Here is a 23,735-nt window from a genome sequence, read left to right as displayed (position 1 = left end):
AAAGGCAACTCTGAAAGGGAAACAGTAGCTTTCTGGAGCTATTATGAGAAGAAAAGTGAGGTCAAGTCACGGCTAGCTGGGAAAGAGTCATCATCTACTAAGTGTGAAATGCCTATTAGGTGCCTAGAAATCAGGTGTGAAATGCCTTGGGTTTGAAAAAAGGATAATTACCTCTTTTAGTCAGAGGTATGGTTTAGCTGGATCCATGGAACCCCCTCACCGTGGAGTTTCTCATTTAGTAAGGTCCTTATCTAATCACCTAATTCTCTGAATATTTCTAAATGACCTTTTTCTAGAAACCAACCAGTTCATTGAGCAGTTTCAGAATTCTCCACTAAGGCTGCCAAAAGTTCACCTTTTAGTTAACAAGGACCAAAGACAGTACTTTTGTAATATTATCACCACCTAAGAAAGTTGATCCCACACCCTGATGCCTATCATGCCACCCTTCAAGTCTAAAGTTTTACCACTATTTGTTTGAAATGGAAAGTTTCCAATGCCATTAGAGGTGTTCTGCCCCATAACTCAAGAGATTCAATAGCCAAGTAAGAATTCTAAAATAAATAAGCTTAGAGTTCTCTATTTTTCTTTTCTTTTTTTTTTTTTTAAAGATTTTATTTATTTATTTGACAGAGAGAAATCACAAGTAGATGGAGAGCAGGCAGAGAGAGAGAGGGAAGCAGGCTCTCCGCTGAGCAGAGAGCCCGATGCGGGACTCGATCCCAGGACTCTGAGATCATGACCTGAGCCGAAGGCAGCGGCTTAACCCACTGAGCCACCCAGGCGCCCCGAGTTCTCTATTTTTCTATTTGCATTTGCTACAAACATCGATCTCCTCTAACAGACCTTGAAATTAATTTCTTTCCTAAATTACTTCCATCATTAGTACCAGCATCATTCTGGCAACTAGGTATCTTAATTACTAATAGAGAGCCAGCAGAGGGAGCCCTAGAAAATGCTCTTTGACTCTAATATACTTAAATTTCCTACATTTCATAGCATGGAAAATACGATCTAGAACATAGGAAATTAAACATCCACAGAGTAAGTTTCTCTGGCAATATTATCCACTGACAAGAATCTCTTAGGCACCTAATTTTTCAAGCATCATGTTATTACTTCAATTCTTTCTGTCTACTCTAATACCTTTCAATTGCTGATTCACTGCCAGCTTCCTTCAAACCACGTTAAATTAAAAAACAAAACGAAACAAAAACCCATCTATCTACCTGCCTACCTGGTTCTATAGGTCATCAGCATTTATTATTGGGACAGATACTACAGCAATTTAAGATGAATAGGTTAAACTGGTTAAGTATAATAGTTAAGATTTTACAAGATTTTGAAAAAAATGTACAACGAAAAGACAGAATTCTAGAATTCTTGAATTCTAGAATTCAAGACTGATGTGGTTTTGAGGCATGATTTTACCTATTTATTAGCTGTGTGAGCTTGGGAAAGTGTATTTTTCTTTCTGGGCCTCAGTTTTTTCATTTGCAAGTAAACGATAATGTCATCTACTTTACAAGAATACTGTAGAGAGTGAATGAGATTATGAAACACTGAGCTAAGGCTGACATATGATAGGAGTTTTACAAAATTTTTTTTTAATTTTTTTTATTTTATTTTATTTTATTTTTTAAAGATTTTATTTATTTATTTGACAGAGAGAAATCACAAGTAGGCAGAGAGGCAGGCAGAGAGAGAGAGGAGGAAGCAGGCTCCCTGCTGAGCAGAGAGCCCGATGCGGGACTCGATCCCAGGACCCTGAGATCATGACCTGAGCCGAAGGCAGCGGCTTAACCACTGAGCCACCCAGGCGCCCCCAAATTTTTTTTTTTTAAATATGTACTGGCATGTTTGATGCTTGGAAGAAATCTTTTTTTTTTTTTTAAAGTTTATTTATTTAAGTAATTTTTACACCAACATGGGGCTGGAACACATGACCCGAAGACCAAGGGTAGCATGCTCTTTTGACTGAACCAGCCAGGCACCCCAGGAGTCCTACAAATCTTAAACTTTGCTTCCTAACTCTGCAATCACTACCTGAGGGCAAATTTTTATAACCAACAAATTCCTGGACACTACATTATTTTTCTAACCAGATATTAACGTCTCTCATCCCTTTGGAGGAAAGAAAAAGACCTAAGATGTTAAAAGAAATCATCTTTCAAAATGTGTCTCTCGGGCGCCTGGGTGGCTCAGTGGGTTAAGCCGCTGCCTTCGGCTCAGGTCATGATCTCGGAGAACTGGGATCGAGTCCCGCATCGGGCTCTCTGCTCAGCGGAGAGCCTGCTTCCCTCTCTCTCTCTCTGCCTGCCTCTCCATCTACTTGTGATTTCTCTCTGTCAAATAAATAAATAAAATCTTTAAAAAAAAATGTGTCTCTCAAAAATCAATTCCAGATGGACAACAGAGTCCAGATGGACAACAGACAACAGAAGATCAAATAATAAAAGAATAAAAAGAATAAAACAATAAAACCATAAAGGTAAAATGATAGAGCCTTTAGAGAAATACTAAGAGAATATCTTTTGAGATTTTCAAATATGAAAAGACTTCTTAAACTGGATACAAAAAGCACTGTCCATAAACTAAAAAAATTTATAAACTAAACTATACTAAAATTACAAACTTCTGCTCATCAAGACAATTAAGACACTGGAAAGATATAACACACATCCAACAAAGGAACTGTATTCAGAACAGATTTAGAACTACACAAATCATTAAGAGACAGTAAAACCACAATGAGATAGGACTTCACATTCACAAGTTGGCTAAAATAAAGACAATAACAAAGGCTGGAAACAAACCCTCAACATTAATGATAGGAATGTAAAATGGTGCTGTCACTGTGGAAACAGTTTGGCAGATTCTCAGATGTTAATGAGTTATCGTATGACCCAGCAATTCTACTCCTAGATATATAAACAAGAGAAATGAAAGCATGTACATATAAAAATCTGTACACAAATTTCATAGTTACATTATTCACAGCAGCCAGAAAGTGGAAACAACCCAAATGTCTTTTAACTGATGAATGAACAAACAAAATGTGGCACACACATAAAATGAAATATTATTTAGCAACAAAAAGGAATGAAGTATTCATGTTACAACATGAATGAACCTTGAAGACATTATGCTAAATCATGAAGACCACAGATTATATGATTCCATTTATATGAAATGTTCAAAGAAGGCAAATCCACAGAAAGAGTAGATTAGTGGCTGCCAGGGGTTAGGGGTAGGAGGAATGTGAAGTAGTTGCTAATGAGTACAGAGCTTCTTTCTGGGGGTAATAAAAAGATTCTGGAATTAGCTATTGGTGATGATGGCCTAACTGTGAATATACTAAACAACAACAACAACAACAACAACAACCCAGTGCATGATATACCTTAAAAGACTGAATTTAATGGTAGGTAAAATATATCTCAATGAAGCTACTAAAAAAACCCCCAATATATAACATAAAGGGGAAATGGGGAAAGATTTTAGTTGACCCTAAGAAAAAAGGGTACTGATGTGACCAATAAATAAGAAAATATGCTCAACTTCAACAGTCGTCAAGAAAATGCAAATTAAAACCACAACATGATACCACTATACACCTACCAGAACAGAAAAAATGAAAAAGATGGAAAATATTGATACGAACAATTGGAAATCTCAATTTCTGCTGGTGAAAATATAAGGAGCAAACCATTTGGCAGTATCTGTTAATACTGAAATACTGGACCAAATACTGTATATTGTACTGAATATTGTAGATATAAATTTAGTATACCCAAGAAACATGGGTACACATATGTTCTCCCAACACAGTTAATGTTCACAACAGCACTAGCTGTACTAGTCTTGAACTAAAAACTACACAATGCCCACGAACAGCAGAATACATAAACAAATCCTGGTATATTCTCTCAATGGCATGAAATATATTAATAAAATAAGAGACCTACAACAATACACATTTCACAAACAGCATTTGAACAAAAGAGGCCAGACACAAATGAGTACAAATGATTCCACTTATATAAATCTAAGGACAGGTCAAATTAATCTACGCTGTTAGAAATCAGGACAGTACACACTCTGGGGGGCTGGTGGGTAGTCAGTATGCCTGGAAAGGGATGGATGTTGGTTACAGGAGAATGCTGTTTGCGAAAATTCATCAGGCTATACACTTACATGCGCTTTAGAAAGCTTTGACATGTATTTCCTCTATTCAAAAGCAAAAATGAAATTATTACAGCCTGAGAACATACCCAATATTTCACTTAAAAAGAATGCAGTTTGAAAGCTAGCAATTGAATCTAAAAGAACTCCAGTAGTTAGTGCAAAGACCAAAAAGTAACTTACTCTAACGCTCATTCTTCTTCAGAATATTTCAGGTCACTTTCTTAAAATTAAAATTTTTTTTTTTAAGATTTTATTTATTTGACAGAGAGAGAGAGATCACAAGTAGGCAGAGAGGCAGGCAGAGAGAGAAAAGGGAGGAAGCAGGCTCCCTGCAGAGCAGAGAGCCCAACACGGGGCTCGATCCCAGAACCCTGGGATCATGACCTAAGCCGAAGGCAGAGGCTTTAACCCACTGAGCCACCCAGACGCCCCTTAAAATTTAAATTTAATTAACCTATATCATATTATTAGTTTCACATATAAAGTCCAGGGATTTGTCAGTCTTATATATAATACCTAATGCTCATTACACCACATGCCCTCCTTAATGGCCATCACCCAGTTACTCCCGCCCCCCAAATCCCCTCCAGCAACCCTCTTTTTGTTTCCTATGCTTAAGAGTCTCTTATGAGTTTGTCTCCCTCTCTGGTTTTTTATTTATTTTTTTATTTTTTCCTCTCTTCCCCTATGATCCTCTGTTTTGTTTCTTAGAGTCCACATTATCAGTGAGATTATATGATAATTGTCTTTCTCTGATTGACTTATTTTGCTTAGCAAAATACCCTCTAGTTCCATTCACATCACTACAAATGACAAGATTTCATTTTTTTCCTTGATGGCTGACTAATATTCCATCTTCTTTATCCGTCCTGTCTATGGACACCTGAGCTCTTTTCATACTTTAGCACCGTGGACACTGCTGCTATAAACACTGGGGTGCAGCTACTCCTTTGGATCACTACATTTGTATCTTTGGGGTAAATACCCAGTAGCGCAATTGCTGGGTTGTAGGGTAGCTCTATTTTCAACTTTTGGACGAACCTCCATACTGTTTTCCAGTGTGGCTGTACCAGATTGCATTCTCACCAACAGTGTAGGAGGGTTCCCCTTTCTCCATATCCTTGTCAACATCTGAAATTTCCTGACTTGTTAATTTTAGTCATTCTGTCCGTGTGAGGTGGTATCACATTGTGGTTTTGATCTGTATTTCCCTGATGCAGAGGATGTGGAGCACTTTTTCATGTCTCTGTAAGCCATTTGGATGTCTTCTTTGGAGAAATATCTGCTCATGTCTTCTATCCACTTATTGATTGGATTATTTGTTCACTGGGTGTGGAGTTTGATTAAGTTCTTTATAAATTTTGGACACTAGCCCTTTATCTGATAAGACATTTAGAAATACTATCTCCCATTCTGTTGGTCGTCTTTTGTTTTTTGCTGTTTCCTTTGCCGTGCAAAAGCTTTTTATTTTGATGATGTCCCAATAGTTCATTTTTGCCTTTGTTTCCCTTGCCTTTGGAGACCTGTCTAGCAATATGGTGCTGCAGCTGAGGACGAAGAGGTTGCTGCCTGTGTTCTCCTCTAGGATTTCATGGATTCCTCTCTCACATTTAGACCTTACATCTATTTTGAGTCTATTTCTGTGTATGATGTAAGAGAATGGTCCATTTTCATTCTTCTGTATGTGCTCGTCCAATTTTCCCAACACCATTTGTTGAGGAGACTTTTTTCCACTGGATATTCTTTCCTGCTTTGTCAAAGATTAGCTGACCAGAGAGTGGAGGGTCCATTTCTGGACTCTCTATTCTGTTCCACTAATCCATGTGTCTGTCTGTGTGCCAATACCATAATGTCTTGATGATTACAGCTTTGTAATAGAGACTGAAGTCTGGAATTGTGATGCCACAATTTTTGGTTTTCTTTTTTAAAACATTCCTTTGGTTATTTGGGGTCTTTTCTGGTTCCATACAAATTTTAGGATTACTTTTGCCAGCTGAAAAAAGTTGACGGTATTTTGATAGGGATTGTACTGAATGTGTAGATTGTTCTAGGTAACAAAGACATTTTAACAATATTTGTTCTTTCCATGAGCATGGAACATTTTTCCATTTCTTTGTATCTTCCTCAATTTTTTTCAGGAGTGTTGTGTATTTTTCTGAGTACAGATTCTTTGCCTCTTTGGTGAGATTTATTCCTAGGTATCTTATAGTTTTCGGTGCAATTGTATATGGGATCGACTCCTTAATTTCTCTTTCTTCTGTCTCATTGTTAGCATATAGAAATGCAACTGATTTCTGTGCAATGATTTTTATATCCTGCTACTTTGGTGAATTCCTGTATGAGTTCCAGCAATTTTGGGGTGAGTCTTTTGGGTTTTCCACAGAGTATGATATCATCTGCAAGGAGTGGCAGTTTGATGACTTCTTTGCCAATTCAGATGCCTTGAATTTTTGTTGTCTGATTGCGGAGGCTAGGACTTCTAGTACTATGTTGAACAGCAGTGGTGAGTGGATATCCCTGCTGTGTTCCTGACCTTAAGTTTTCTGAAAACTGAAAAAAAGTTGTTTTTCCCCACTGAAAATGATATTAATGTGGGCTTTCATATATGGCTTTTATGGTATTTAGGTAAGTTCCCTCTCTCCCTACACTGTGAAGAGTTTTAATCAAAAAAGAATGTTGTGGGCGCCTGGGTGACTCAGTGGGTTAGGCCGCTGCCTTCGGCTCGGGTCATGATCTCAGGGTCCTGGGATCGAGTCCCGCATCGGGCTCTCTGCTCAGCAGGGAGCCTGCTTCCTCCTCTCTCTCTCTGCCTGCCTCTCTGCCTACTTGTGATCTCTCTCTGTCAAATAAATAAATAAAATCTTAAAAAAGAAAAAAAGGATGTTGTACTTTGTAAAATGTTTTTTCTGCATCCATTGAGGGTATCATGTAATTCTTGTCCTTTTACTTATGTAGTGTATCACATTGATTGATTTGCGGATGCTGAACCATCCTTGCAGCCCAGGAATAAATCCCACTTGGTGGTGGTGAATAATCCTTTTAATATACTTCTGGATCCTATTGGCTAGTATACTGATGAGAATTTTTGCATTCATGTTCATCAGGGATATTGTTAATTCTCCCTTTTGGTGGGTTCTTTGGTTTTGGGATCAAGGTAATGCCGCCCTCATAGGAAGAATCTGGAGGTTTTCCTTCCATTTCTATTTTTTGAAATAGCTTCAGAAGAATAGGTATTAATTCTGCTTTAAATGTTTGGCAGAATTCCCCTGGGAAGCCATCTGGCCCTGGATTCTTCTGGGGAGGGGGGTGATTACTGCTTCAATTTCCTTGCTGGTTATAGTTCTGTTCAGGTTTCCTATTTCTTCCTGTTTTAGTTTTGGTAGTTTACTTCTCTAGGAATGTCTCCATTTCTTCCAGACTGCCTAATTTGTTGGCATATAGTTGCTCATAATATGTTCTTATAACTATTTCTTTGGTGTTGGTTGTGATCTCTCCTCTTTCATTCATGATTTTTATTTACTTGGGTCCTTTCACTCTTTTTTTGGTAAGTCTGGCCAGTGGTTTATCAATCTCATTCTTTCAAAGAACCAGCTCCTAGTTTCACTGGTCTGTTCTACTGTTCTTTTGGTTTCTATTTCCTTGATTTCTGCTCTCATCTTTATCAATTCTCTTCTCTTGGTGGGTTTAGGCTTTATTTACTGTTCTTTCTCCAGCAAATTCTTCAGATGTTCTTTCAGCTCCTTTAGGTAAAAGGTTAGGTTGTATATTTGAGACCTTTCCTGTTTCTTGAGAAAAGCTCGTGTTGCTATATATTTCCTTCTTAGGACTGTCTTTGCTGCAACCCAAAGGTTTTGAACAATTGTGTTTTCATTTTCATTTGTTTCCACAAATTTTTAAAATTATTCTTTTAGGGCGCCTGGGTGGCTCAGTGGGTTAAGCCACTGCCTTCGGCTCAGGTCATGATCTCAGGGTCCTGGGATCGAGTCCCGCATCGGGCTCTCTGCTCAGCAGGGAGCCTGCTTCCCTCTCTCTCTCTGCCTGCCTCTCCGACTACTTGTGATTTCTCTCTGTCAAATAAATAAATAAAATCTTAAAAAAAAAAATTATTCTTTTAATCTCCTGGTTGATCCATTCATTCTTTAGTAGGATCCTCTTTAGTCTTAGGACCACTCTTATAATCTATTTATAGTTACATGGTTGGGCTATTGATTTCCACTCCACCAATAGACAGAGAATAGCCAAAAGAACTGAAAGAGATGCTACTGCCACTTGATTACAGCAAAAAAAAAAAAATGATAGCTGGCAGAAAATGAGAATAAAAATTTCAAAAATAAAAAGTGGTGTTAAGCCACTTACCAAATTCTAGAAGTAGGTACTAAGCATTTATGAGAAAGCTGTAATAGTGGGGTGCCTGGGTGGCTAAGTCAGTTAAGTGTTTGACTCTTGATTTCAGCTCAGTTCATAATCTCAGGGTTGTGAGATTGAGCCCTGTGTCTGGCTCCATGCCCTGTGGGGAATCTGCTTGAGATTCTCTCCCTCTCCCAATACCATCCCATGGGTGTTCTCTCTCTCTCTCTCTCTCTCATAAAATAAATCTTTAAAAAAAAGTTGTGACTGTGTCTAGTTGTAGGGAATGCAATGATTAAAAAGAATGGTCTCTGCCATTAAGCCGTTTTTTAGAAGTTTTTACAATTACAAAGATCTGCACATGTGCTGTCCAAATACAGTAGCCACCAGCCACAGGTGAAAATGTGGCTTGTGTGACTGTGGAACTCAATTTTTAACTTCATTTAACATGAATAATTTATATCTAAGTTTAAACAGCCATATGTGGCTAGAGGCTACCACTGTGCACTGAAAGCCTAGGTGATTAAGTACATGATTTGTATTCAAATACAAATATAATAGAATATATGGATACCATCACAACAATTAAGGTATAAAAAGGCTAAAATATATTTATCATCTGTGAGTGATGCTGGGAAGCATGAAATACATTTTAAAAATAGATTCGCATATAATATATTCTTGATACTGAAAGCAGCAAATAATCCATTTTAAATAAGAAATTGACTCCATACAAATTCATTCCCTGAGAGTTCTAACAAGTACGCTGAAGTTCCACTTTTTCCAATTCTTCTCAGGCCTCATAGTTTACTTTGAACAATTAAGAAATACAATGCAGCAGCTGAAAATAGTAAAGTGTAGTTATACTTAAAAATGAATGATAAAAATAAATGTTACCAAAACATGGACAGGTAGAATATATTATGAACACAATTACTGGCACTTACAGAAGTTGAACTTTTACACTTGGAGGTTATCTTACAAAAATAAAAATCACATCAGAAAAATACTTCCTTCATAAACACTCTAGAAAAAATAGCTACAATAAGCCAAAACAAAACTTGTGAGACTTTTTTTTACTCAAGAAGCAAAAAATGAGAACCTTATGACAGAAACTGCACAGTGAAGGGGTATCCATAAAAAGAAATTAGCATCCATGATTAGGAGCTGGATTTGGAATCACCAACTATATTTAAATTCTTCTTAAAGTGGTGTCATTCAGTTACTATAGGGAGTTTCAGTGGGTTCTGAAATTAATTTAGTGGGTCATTAATGAACAAATGCCAAAATAAAATATCAGGATAAAATATAAAAAACTCAGGACTTAATAATGATCATTATTTTTCATGAAATGTAGTAGGACACACCAGTTGCAATGGAGAATAAATTTCTTACTATATTAAGAATAAAGTTTGAAAGACAGCCCTAAGAGATACCATTAACTGTTTTGTTCAAACAACTAAATGCAATTAAACTTTTGGCTTTTCTCTTACCTTCTGATCCTAGATCATTAGAAAGTTTTCCCAGATTTATCATGGATTTTTCTTTGTGTACAGACCTTACTGTTTTTTCTATACTGGTTGCTTTCCAGTGACGCATCATTCCCTTCTGAGAGTAAAAGTGCAATAGTACTTTATACTAGGTTTGGGTCATTTCACCACTCTCCGTTTTAAATCGTGGCTTGAGGACAGGGACAGCAGAGTAGAAGGGAAGAAAAGTTTGGGTGGACTCAAGGGAAGGCATTCTCCTAATTCCACCAGTCATTTATGGATTTCCAGCTGAGGAAATGCCACAGAACTGCCACCTTAATGTAACACAGAAAGGACACTGCAAAGCTACTTTTGGAACACAGGATATCATCAAAGTAGGCATTTTATAAGGTGATATACATTACCCACATTTCTGACTAGTATGTGAATTATTTCTCTTAAGTTTTCTAACCATGGAGATGGTTCCATAAAATGGGCTCAGTGGAATGTGTAACTGTCTCTTTATTACTGCACCACCAATTCCTTCACACATGAAAGTTAAGTCCCTCTGAATGACTTTCTGTCTACACCATTATCTCCTCTCATATGTTAACATTCTCACTTTTGTGTTATTTTTAAAAAGAGCAGGGATGTTAAATAAGGCTAAAAATTAAGTTCAATCTGAGTATTAATGATGACTCATTCCAACCATACACATAAAGCCTCATTTGTATGTATATGCTTGGGAGATCAAAATGATGGGGTAAGACGTAGGAATGTGATATAATAAAAATAAACCCTAAATCCTTCAGTTATTAAAAAATTAAAAAAAGGTACTTTTGGAGTTGGGGGAGAGCTCTTCTATGTCTGAAAAGGGTCAGTTTTCCTCTTTGGGACTTGACACAAGTATGTGGAAATTATTTTGACTAGAAGAGTTCAAGCTTTACTTGCTAAAACATTCTCACATATTCTACCAAAATAACTCAGAGTTATGTTTTTCTGACTGACCCTATGGTGTAATTTATAACATATGAAGCAATCTGAAATAAAATTCTAATGGTAACTAAAAGGAAATTAAAACCTATCAGTATACAGTACCTTCTCAGAGAAAGTTGTATATCAGGAAAATGATGTTGAAAGAAAGTGAAGTCTGCTCCAAAAGAAGCAAAAATTCTGACAACCTGTCACCAAATTTTACACCAAATACCAACTTAGGTATTTGTTTCTTAGAGAAAGAAAACCTGCTGCATGACCTTAGGCAATAATCCTTCCGTGCTCCTTCTCTTTAGCTGCAAAGTGAGGAGGTTGACAAGATAGTTTCTAAAACTGAATGACTCACCATGAAATAAGTCTAACTGTCGCCAAGCTATCTATAGCTTCTACAGTGTAGATCAAACCCAACAACAGTATTTTAATTACAGAGATTCTCTTTGGCATTTTAATTAACGTGCCTAGTATCACTGTGATGCTAAGCAGTGAAAAGGACAGGGGTACCATCTACCTTTTAAAGACAAAATTTCCTTAAAAATGAGGATCCTTGGGGTGCCCTGGGTGGCTCAGTGGGTTAAAGCCTCTGTCTTCAGCTCAGGTCATGATCCCAGGGTCCTGGGATGGAGCCTCTCTGCTGGGGGGAAGCCAGCTCTCTCTACTTGTGATCTGTCTGTCAAACAAATAAATAAAATCTTTAAAAACAAAAAAAAAAGAGGATCCTTAAAAATTAGCAGGCACATAAGTAAAACTAATGGGTCAGATATGATCCCAAACTTGTACATTAGGTTTTTTTTTTTCCCCTTAAATTTAAGTAATATCTACACCCCACATGGGGCTCCAACTTATGACCCAAGATCAGGAGTCACATGCTTTTCCAAATGAGCCAGCCAGGTGCCCCAAAACTTAAGCAGTAAAGTATAGGGTTAGGTAATGGACGAGAAGTAGCCACTAAATGATCAAATAAATGTAAATGTTACCTAATATGCTTAGAGGTCTATTTTAACTAGTACTGCCACTACAATAGTGGTTCTCACTGGGTGATACAATAACACAGATGCTAATAATAAAGGCATCTGCTAACATTTACTGAGTCTTTATCATATTCCAGACCCTATGCTAAGGCAAATGGCTTTATTATGGAATATTTCATTTAACCCTTGGGATAACCAATGAGATAGACAGCACTGTTTTATTTATTTTTTCACATTTTCCGATTTTAAGTTTCAAATTGTTTTTTATTATTTGTTTACTTTTAATTTAACTTTTATTTATTTTTTAAATTAACATATAATGTTTTATTGGTTTCGGAGGTACAGGTTTGTGATTCGTCTTACGTAATACCCAGTGACAACACTATTTTAATAAAGAAGTTTAAGGGCAAGGTCTTCCGTATGGTGGCAGTTGGCCAGAAAAAAAAAGTTAACGTGCTCAATTCTTTCCAAAATATATCATATACAATATGTACTATGGTTTTTAGTACAAAAGGTATAAGATGTACTACTATTATCCTTACTTTTCAGATAGAAATAATAGAGCTCAAAAAAAGTTAAAAGGCTTGTCCAAAAAAACACAATGATGGAGCTGACACTAGGATCCAGTGATTCCCAAGAGTGGTCTCGGGTGGTCTACTCCGAAGTCTCTCAATATATTCATGTCTACCAGATGACAAGGTTCCTTATTGCGGATCATGTGCTGGAACGCTCTCTCATGGGTGCTTAGAACAAAAACAATCTTTAGCATCATTCTGCTTATGCTGCAGTAAATTTATTTGCAATGCCAAGAGGGACAATGTACAGTCTCTCAGAGTAACTATTTTGGTTCTGCATACTGTTTGGAGGAAAAAAAAAGTCATCTTACTTAATCACACCTCTGATGGCAAGCTACAGTTAAATCTACATTCTTCAGATACATACTGAAGTATGTATCAAACCTTTACAGATAAATATTTTCTAGATTAACTAGTATTAGTGAATCAATCAAAATAACATAATCCTTTCAGCATCGTATGAAAGCTAGCAAAATAAATGTACTGAAATTAATGGTTATTCTATGGTCAATTCTTTTTTCCCCCTAAATTCTGTTCTTATGAAAAGTTCAGCAGTATCATTTTAAAAAGCCCTGTCAGTATGTGATCCAGAGAACACTACAGGTAGTGCTGTACACTCTACTACTTACTGACCAGAACAGAAACTGTAATTACACACTACCTGTGGGTTTCCCCAAATAAAGATCTTGAGGACAACAGCCCATACACCGAAACACACTTCATCACAAAATATGAAAGTGTACAGAGTGTAACACTGATTTGTTCGAAGTCCAGTAATATTAGGAAAAATTTATGTTCAATGATAATTGTAAGTCTTAAAAAGGTGTAAGGTTCACATACATTGTATTCCATGGTATCTATGAACTGAAATAATATAATTCCCACACTTGAAAGGAATTTCAAAGAATGTTTATTAAACTTCATAGTCTTTCTTTAAGATTTTATTTTTAAGTAATCTCTATACACCCAATGTGGCTCAAACCCACAACCCAGAATCAAGAGTTACATGCTCTACCAACTAAGCCAGCCAGGTACCCCAAATGCCCTATGGCGAGCTTGAACTCATAACCCTGACATCAAGAGCCACGTGCTGTAGACTGAGCCAGCTGGGCACCTGTATTCATAGTCTTTTAATAGGAGTGATCACTTTTGGTTCTGCATACTGTTTGGAGGAAAAAAAAAAGTCATCTTACTTTAGGTGGGTGTTTATAAAACTTCTTCGATTATAACTTTATATCTGAGAAACATCAAATAACCCAACAGTTTTCCTTTTATACTCACTCTGTTTTCAGAGTGAGTGAGGAGAAAAGAGGGGAGTAGTGAGATTTTTGTTTTTCACATTTGAAAGGGGCATAAATTTAAAAAGTTTGAGAAACACTGTGTTAGTGGAAAAAATTATGACTATCAAATATTAGGAATTCCCTTTCTCAAAATAAGTACCAAGTTGAAATCCTGCAGGATTTCATCTAGATTAGTGAGATACCATTAAAAAAAGGATGGATCCATGTAATAGTAACTATGTCTATATACTCCATTTTCTTTTTAAAAAATATTTTATTTATTTGAGAGCGAGAGCATAAGGAGGGGGGAGGGACAGAGGAGGAGAGAGAGAGAAGCTGAATCCCTGCTAAGCAGGGAGCCTAACATAGGAGTCATTCAAGGACAATGGAATCATGACCTGACCCAAAATGAGACACCAAACTGAAAGAGCTACCCAGGCACCCTCTTTTTTCTACGGAAATAATTCTACTGTCACTTTCTCCTCTAAGAAGAATATTTAATGCTGCCTAGTCCGCAGCAAATAGCTCTGGAGATAAAGGCCTATTATTATACTGGAAACATACTTCATCTCAATGGCCTTTCCTTCAAAACATGCATCACCTCAGAATCTCTCTTGAAGGAAATGACAAGGAATAGTGAACATGACATCTTCCATGTCCCCATAGTGGTGTGAACATTGGTTTCAGAATGTCCTCAGATAACCCCTATCTCAAAGAGTATTAGGTATAGAATGCAATTAATTTGAATATTTAAATTTAGAAACAAATCTTGTAATGGCATCATGAGGCGACTCCAAAATGTAATTTTAAAAATGGCCTTGTGGGGGCGCCTGGGTGGCTCAGTGGGTTAAAGCCTCTGCCTTCAGCTTCCGTCATGATCTCAGGTCCTGGGATCCAGCCCCACATCCGGCTCTCTGCTTGGCGGGGAGCCTGCTTCCTCCTCTCTCTCTGCCTGCTTGTGATCTATCTCTCTCTGTCAAATAAATGAATAAAATCTTAAAAAAAAAAAAAATGGCCTTGTGTGGTTTACTTGGTCATTAAAAGAGAACCTAGGCAAGAATTCTGTATTCAACATACTTCAACTATAGTAACTTACAATAACTTCTAACAAACCTAAGAAGCCCTGGCTAACATTTTTCCTGCCTGATGTTAAGATTGGAGAGTGGGAATAAAAGTGGTACTCATGATGAACATGGAATTGGACTTACTGCATAAGTGAATCTGAAATATAATGCTATTTTTAAAAGAGGGCATCTATGTGGTTCAGATGGTTAAGCATCTGCCTTTGGCTCAGGTCATGTTCTCAGGGTCCTGGGATTGAGCCCTACATCAGGTTCCCTGCTCAGTGGGGAGCCTGCTTCTCCCTCTCCCTCTGCCGATCCCCCTGCTCATGCTCTCTTTCAATCTCTTTCAAGTAAATAAATCAATAATTAAAAAAAAAAAAAAAGGCTTCTAAACAAATTAAAAAACTTCCAATAGTTCACCTTTAAAAATATCTTTCAATTATTTCTTGTGAATATACAAATGTTTCATGACCACTGTGGAAATTTTAGAAAATATACTGAAGTTTAAAAGGAATATAAAAATGTCACCATTAACCAATAATCCTTTTTAATATCCCGGCTTAGTACCTTTCCATTTGATTTTCCTGGGCACTTGACTGTACATGCACCTACACAGAGAGGAATACCTATGGCCACAGAGTTTTGAAACACCATTTTCATTAATGTATAGCATTCCAATCTGTGGTTAGGGCCTGATTTATCTACCAGTGACTAACATCTTAGGGTAACTTCAGCTCATACTGTACTGGAGTATGTCTATCATTCACAATCTTTGTGTAAGATGGCTAAGGGGCATGGTTAGGCATAGGAGAAATACTTCTGCAGTATTTACCGTAAGAGGATAGAATTATAGATAATTTAGATTCTTTGTTACACTTTTTTAACTTATCTGAAAAATCTGTAATGATCACATGTTGATTATCAGAAAACAATGTAGTAACCTACTAAAATGAAGATCAATGTTTGTATAAATAGACAACATTAAAATTCAGTAAGTTGGGAAAATGTACATTTTAAGTGAAAACAAAGGTAGGGTTTAAGGTGAACATGTACTGGTGACAGCAAAGACTAGAAAAACTAAATGATCATCACCAGGAGGTGCTGTTTAACTATGGTACAACAAACTACTACAGAGCTAAGTGAAACCAAGAGGCAGATCTCTATGTGCTGCTATGGAAAAGACTGCCAAGATGATTATCAAGTCAGACAGGAGGGGAGTAACAGTCTGTATCTTATGATTCCAACAGATACAAAAGGAAACAGAAAGAGTGAAGGGGAGCAGAATTCTTTTACATGTATAAAACATTTTTGAAAAGATACTTAAGAAACTACAGTAGTTACTTCTAGGGTAGGAATGGGGAATTGGATATACAGTATGATCACTACCTGAGAATGTTCACTGATACATAAATGCATAATACATAAAAAGGAAAGTACACTGCTCACAGCAGAGACTCTGAAACTAATTCAAGGTTGTCCCCTAAAAATTTTAAAAGCAGAATATACCAATGGATATGAAAAATAGAAAAAAATGTAAAGTTCAATCTATGAGAATGTAAGGACTTGGAAATAACAATAGTAAAACAGCAGTGGATGTGGGTGTCCCCATAATTATTATTTCAAAACCCTAACAAGTTTTTATTACTAACAAGGAAATGGCCAGGGAACTGATTATTAAAGAAAAAAAAACTTCTAATGAAATCATTCTAGAACTTGTTAACATGAGTGACTTTATTCAAACACTATCGTACAGTATTTATTCTAGTTTACAAGCTCAGTAATCCAGTGGTGGAATGTATCACTGCATATTTAGGCCATAATAAACGAAAGACTTTTTTCTGTATGTTCAGATTTAACATAGTACTTTCCCTTCTAAAAGATAACTGAAAACCAATTACCGAATCAAGGACAGAGTGGGTTAGGAACTCAAACACATTTAAAAAATTCTCCTAAGTTAGATGGTCATTACTATTTTAAAGCTCCCTCTAATAAAACCTGAGTAAGATTTAATCTTTTGCAACATTTATGCTCCAGATGCAAACTGGAAACTAAGGGTGTCCCTAGTGCTTCTGAAAATCAGATTTATACATTTATAACACAACTAACTACACTAATGAATATACAGGAGTGATTTACAGAGGTGCACCAATGTAAAGAAAATATACTTCAACTTATTTCACGTGAAACACAGTCATTAGCAGAATCATTTAATTGCTATCCTTTTGATATGCACATCTTTCTGAAGACTTTTAAAACTCAATTATGCTATTTTACTGAGTGTATGTATCATTAAAATATCACGAATCCCCAAAGATTCACAGCTACAATCAGCCACTGTGAGAATCAGCTGGTGATACCGGATATCATGCCCCAGGGTAGAATACTCAAAATCAAACCAGATAATAGAAAAGTACTGCCACTAAATTTCACTTTACATTCAGATATGGCATTTCTCCTTCAATTTCTCCCACTGGGGTGGCTCTTGGGATTGGCTTAGCTGAAGGAAATATGCTTTATTTTCTGGGAAAATCATCCTTTCCTACCAACAGCGTGGCTTCAAGAGATTTTTAGTAGAGTGGAGAGGCAACAAGACACCATAATCCCAAAGATCAGAAAGGTGATCAATCACAGTGCTATCACCCACAGCTGGCTAATTCACTTTAAGAATGTCGTCTCACCTAAAACATGGGATCTAAGGCATAAAATGACTATAAGCACCAGAAAATATACTTTCTCACTTTCAGTTAAAATGTTCTTGCCCGTGAGCAGCTAACATTTAGTGACCCTCTATTACGTCCGGAAATGGTGCTGCAGATTGGGGCCACCTTGCTGACAATCCATCATGTTACCACTCACGCAGGTGTCACGGCACATAACCGTCAATACTACTTTTAAAGACTTCTAGTTCTACAAGAACCACATGCTTTACAACAGCTTAGGCTGCTCATAAGCAGGGGCTTACCTAATGCTTTTTGAGATACTAATGTTCCTCCATCCTGGTGCCAGAAGCTGCCTTCCTTTGTTTACCTACAGTTCTTTCAAAATTATTTATTTATTTATTTATTTATTTTTAAACGTTCCTCTCCATTACCTTTTTACCACTGTGGATCTAAACCTTAATCTCCACCACACCCTGAGCAGTCTTAGAACAACAGAAGCTCCCCCCTACCAGGAAATGTGGAAAAGGAGGGTTGGAAAGGTCAGGAGCGAACCAGGAGAGGAAAAACTCCTGCAATATCAAGGAAATTTAAGTCCCTCAAACCTACTTCTGGGCCATTTTATCTTGTTTGCCTAATTGGCTTAAGCTCCGAGGTGAATTAACACCGGCCCGTCGCATCCCCCGCCTCTAGCCTGCTAGTTCCAGACTTCGTTTTCTCAGAAAACTCAAATGCTGGCTTCACCATCACCTCTTCTGCAGACTTTGCCCCAAGCCTTCCCTAACTTTGTAAGCTAAGAATTTAGAGACAGGGGACAGAGAAGACCGAGGAGAAAAAGATTACCCCTTCTGCCCCCCTGGCTGGGCCGCCCCCCGATCAAAGGGCCAGCTGCCGCCCTGGCTCCACCCGATCCTGCCGGAGCGGCAGACCCCAGGCCTGGAGCGCTCCGGGGAAGGGGATGCGAGCGGCCTCCTGAACCGGCCTCGGCTAAGGCAGAGCCCGCAGTCGCCGCTCTTCTTCGCGGTCGGGCCTGGCTGTCCCGGGAAGGGGCCCGTCGGGGCCTCTGCCTCCCCGCCGCCGGGCCCCGCCTCCAGCCCGCCCTTCCCCAGCCGTCGTCGGAGCCCTTACCCGAAGGACGTGGTAGCCTTCCGTGCCCCCGCCAGGGATCTCGACGCTCTGCGAGGACCCCATGGCGGCGGGCGATCAGTGTGGCCGGGACGGGATCCGCGTTGCTCCCCGCCCCCCGCGCACCGCCCGCTCCGCTCCTCCGCGTAGCACTTGGGACGTGGCACTCGCTGCCGCCGGAGAGCCGGGCCGCACTGCCCGCCGGGAGAGCGTCGCCGCGGTACCCACGGCCGCTGCGACGCCGCAGACAGCGCCACCTGCCGCAAATCACCGGAAGGGGCCTGAACACGCACGGGCGGGGAGGGGCTTACTCGTGCTCGCGAGACCACAGAGATAACAGTTCCTCCAGCCTCGGCGTCAAGTTACGAATGCTTGGGTTGGACAAGCTTTATCGAGACGCGTTTCCGCTCGCCCGAAGAAAAGATTGCTTTGTCGTAGCTCCCCCTGGTGGCGAGAGACCGTGAAAGGACTGCTACTGAAAAGAATAGGGGTGGGTACGAGCTGCGTTCTGTTCTCCATGTTTACGGGTCTCGCCCCAGATGGTAGAGAGGGTGATGGTGCTTCTCTGTGGGCTGAATCCCGCATCCGCTCAGCTCAACTCGGTTTTATAAAGGAAGAGGTTCTGTCTCTGTTTTTGCCGTCCTAAGTATAAGAACAAGATCAGAGGATTGGTCACATTCTGAGCGATATCAGAGTGGGAAGCACAACTGGATGTCCTGGGTGTCCTGTTTGCTGCTGCTGCTGGGTTTCCTACTTCCTTTGGGTAGCCAAGTTGTAGTCCCACTTTTCCTATTCCGTTTCTCCTTTTGCCCTTTCCCTCTTACAGTCTCTAATTATGGCCATTGCCCAAGGGTCAATTTGATCATCACCAATGGTTTGTCAGCCAGGTTTTCAGACGATATGAAGGAATGTAAAGTACATATTACCACCCATGAAATATTCTAGCCCAAAATGTCTAACATGCGTCTACCACGTCTTTAGCTAGATCTTCCTGTTGTATACAGAGGTTAGAGGAAGATGTAAGTAAAATGATATCACAAGGAAACAACCAGACAAATAAAAGAGGTGGACGGTCCCTCAGAACAGCTCACCAGTTCTTTTCATCAAGTCAGAATGATAAGAAAGGGACTATACTGGATTAAAAGAGATAGGAAGGATGTAATCAGGAGATGCAATGTAAGGGCTTGAGTGGAAGGCTGATTTGGAGAAATTAACTGGAAAGGACATTTTTGGCTCAAGTGGGAAAATTTGAATATGTGCTGAGTATTTGAAGCATTTACTGATATGGAAAAGTGGAAATTATTGACTGAATAAAAGCAGGTGACAAGACACAGTATGTCTGTAAACAATATGAAAACCTTTTCGTGAGCAAAATACATAATACATACATACGTATATGAAGATGTGAAAGGATAAGAACCAAGGATTACAGTGATGATTTCTGGGTGTGCCAGAGATGTTTTACTTTTTGTTTTTGCTGGTTCTCTATTTTCTAATGCTCACGGACTGCTTCTCTAACAAAAAGAGTATTTAAAATTTTAAAATAAAAAGTCATTTATCTTTCTTTGCTGTCAGTAAACCAACAGCAGGTTTTTAGGAGGCCTAATCAACACATAAATACACAAATGAAATCTCTAGTTACTAGGTTCCTCAAGGGCAGGGACTGCAGTGGAATTAGCTCTATGTTCCTAATACTTAACAGAGTGCCTGGCAGCTAAGTCATTAATGAATTTAATGTAAAGAAAAACATATAAGAACTAGATTTGATGATGTTCTTGTTTTGCGTGACAATTATAATCTTCCTCATGGTGGTGTGATAAGCTGGTGTTATGTTCAGTGGTCAGATTTTTGTTTCCCAGACGTTTGGCACTAGCTGCGGTTTGCAGAACCCAGGATATGGACCTTTGGTAGTCCATCAGCAATTCTGGCCCTTCCTTAGAGCTATATTTTGCTCCAGTCATATGAGTGACTATCTGCTATGCCCCACACAGGCCATTTATTTTCTTCCCTTCTTTACTTTATTCATGCTGATCCATACATCTGGAGTGCTGCTTCTTCAATTTACACTTAGAAAAATTCTAACTATCCAGTTAGTTCCATCTCGAATAGTACTTACAGATCCTTAAATTCAAAGGAATGCCTCTCCTCAGTTTTAGTTCCTAGAATAGTTAGTTCCTTCATTTCTGGAAACATCTCTTTGTCATAGACCTGTCTTCCACTCTTTATGGTCCATTCATTCAGGGTGAGGGTCAGGTTTTTTTCATTTTCAGACCCCTTGTTCCTGGCTGAGTCTTGGAAACATGGTAATAAAGTCTGTTGATTTGAACTGAACGTGTGAAATAGCCTCAAAGCCTTTTCTTTTTTAGGATCAGTTAACAAGTTCCCTCTGCTGCTCCACTTTGTGCCTTATCAAGATCTGTGTTATTATTTAGTGGCAGTTGGTAGTGGGTAAGGTGCAAGGCTCACCAGATTTGGGACTAAAAATGTGCAAACCATTGTTCCATATTTCCTGGTGCTAGTTGTTTCCCTCTTGTAGTTACAGAATATGCTCAGAGGGCAATGAATAAAATCCTAAGTATGTGGCCAAAGTGAATATAAATAAATATAACATGATGGAGGGGGAATGCATGGGAGATTATTGTCTAAGACAGTTTCAGCTGAGGTAGGACTCTGCTGGAGGCAAGCCGGTACTCTGAAATATTACAAGGAGTAGAAAAGTGAAAACCCATAAATAGTTTGTGATGGAAGGATCTCTATATCATATTGATCAGTGCAGCCTAAATATTTTTGCCTCCAGACTTCCCTGGGAAAGTTTGGCTCCCACTTCATTTGGATAACAACCATCCTTCATGGTCACACACCAGGGTCTCCCTAACCTTCCTGACCTAGTTAGTTTTGCTGAAGAAGCAAACCTCAGGAGGGGTCAAGTTTCAGAGCATGGAACCACAGCCATAGCTGACTGGAGTAGAGGGGGAACCCCCGACTTACTGGAAACCAACACCTACACTAATAATCCATGAAGTAGCCTGTTAAGAAAAGCTTTGTGGCCCCTTCCCCGCCAAAACAAACAGCAGATGGTAAATGATTAGCTAGGCCAATCAGATTTTTTCTCTGGGGACTTGAACTGGGTCATGCAAGAGACTCAGTGTAGGTTTATATGTGTATTAGAATATAAACCCCATAAGGTCTTTGCCTGGTGCCTACTACTGTATACTTGGTACTAAGAACTGGCTGGCATAGAATAGTTGCTCAATAAATAGTTATTGAATGAATAAATGATTGAATGAATGGATGGATGGATGGTCCTGGTAGTAGAAAAGTGCTAGAGCTGTGGTTCTTGGGCTTGGGTATGTATCAGAATCAGGTAGCTCTGTGAAAATACAGTAGTCCAATGTTAGTTTATTTCAATGAACCTAGGCCCCAGTAGTCTTTATTAAATTTCCAGGATTCTGATACACACACAATCTAAGAACTGCTGTGCTAGAATAATGCTCAGTGTGTGCTGTTTTGTGGGCAGATAACCAACAAGAATCTCTAGAATTGAAAGGGATCCTTCCAGCAATCACAGCCCCAAGGCCCAATTTATACCAATGTTGCTACGTTTCTTTGACATTCCCATCATCTTTATTGCTAAACTTTTTATTTATTTTTAAACACAATTTTGTTTTGGAATTTTTGGAAGAATTTTAGATTTACAGAAAGATTGCAGATAGCACTGAGAGTTCCCATATGACTTTACCCGTTTTCTCCTACTGTTAGCATCTCACAAGCCACGATACATTTGTCAAAACCAAGAAACCAACATTTGAACCCTAGCATTAACTAAACTCTACACTTTGTTTAAATTTCTCCAGTATTTCCCTGATATTTTTCTGTTCTGGGATGCAATTCAGCATCCTATATCACAGTAAGTTGTCCTATCTCCGTAAACTCTTTAGTCCTCGTTGGTCTGTGTAGTGTCTCAGATTTTCCTGATTTTCAGGACCTTGACAGTTTCAAAGAGCGCTCTGGTCAGGTATTTTGCAGAATATACCAGTATTTGGGTGTGTCTCATGTTTCTCTCGTGATTAGACTGGGCTTATAGGTTTGGGGAGGAAGACCATAGAGGTGAGGTGCCCTCTTCATTACATTATATCAGAGTGCCTGCCACTAACATGACCCATTACTGGTGATGTTAACCATGATCCCCTTTTAAGGTACTGTCTTAATAGTAAAATTACCATTTTTCCCTTTCTCCTGGAAGGAAGTCGCTAAGTCACTGGAGCCCACCCTCAAGCTCCATCTCCTGGAAGACAGTATCCCAAAGATAGAATTTGGAATTCTTCTATAAGAAATTTTGCCTCTTCGCTCCTAGTTATTTATTTAATAATTATATTTATATTAGTATGGACTCATGTGTACTCATTTTGTACTTCAGTTATAATCCAATACTACATTATTCAATGCTGATGGGAATGCAAAATGACATATTTTGTTGTTCAAATTCTTCCAGCTTTGCCCCATTGAGAGCACTCTCAGTTTAAGCTTCTGTGTCCTTTTGGCAGGCTCTTGTCTTTTTTGTCTGTGGTAAAATACATAAAACATAAAGCCTACTATATTAACCATTTCTAAGTGTACTGCTCAGTGATACTAAGTATAGTCACGCTGTTGTGCAACCATTCCTTTCTTGAGTATTTCTTTACTTACTGGCACTACAGGCTCATCTTCAATTTTTTCTGTTCCAGCCCTAGAATCAGCCATTTCTCCAAGAAGCCCAGCTTCCTTTAATTGGAAAACGACATTTAGAAACCAAGATCTGGGCTCTGGGTGTGCTCATTGCTATTGAAATGTCACTGCTTTTAGACATTCTCAGCAGACAAAGCTAGGAAACATGAATATAAATTGATCTAATGTATATACACAGATCTATAATTATTTCTATATCCATCTGTGTATATGTTAAACTAAATATGAGTTCACACCATCTGACTCTAATTGAGCCCCACAGAATTCATTTTAGCATTTTCCTTTTGCTCATTTGTAACTTCTTTCTCTGACAGTGAGAAACTTAGTTCTCATTATTAACTATT

At 38.6% G+C, this 23,735-nt stretch overlaps 1 protein-coding gene across 1 annotated transcript in view; it reads right to left on the bottom strand.

Annotated features, from left to right (window-relative positions):
- Positions 1–18,904, bottom strand: part of GORASP2 (golgi reassembly stacking protein 2) — a 37,694-nt gene extending 18,790 nt beyond the window's left edge. The window contains exon 1 of the mRNA XM_059394146.1: positions 18,670–18,904. Coding sequence (XP_059250129.1) covers positions 18,670–18,732 — 63 coding nt within the window. The 5' untranslated portion in view covers positions 18,733–18,904. The remainder of the gene's footprint in view (positions 1–18,669) is intronic.
- Between the last annotated feature and the right edge of the window lie 4,831 nt (positions 18,905–23,735).

This window comes from Mustela nigripes, chromosome 3, assembly GCF_022355385.1.
Source record: "Mustela nigripes isolate SB6536 chromosome 3, MUSNIG.SB6536, whole genome shotgun sequence".
Taxonomy (NCBI): Eukaryota; Metazoa; Chordata; class Mammalia; order Carnivora; family Mustelidae; genus Mustela; species Mustela nigripes.
This window is presented reverse-complemented; position numbering and strand designations above follow the sequence as displayed.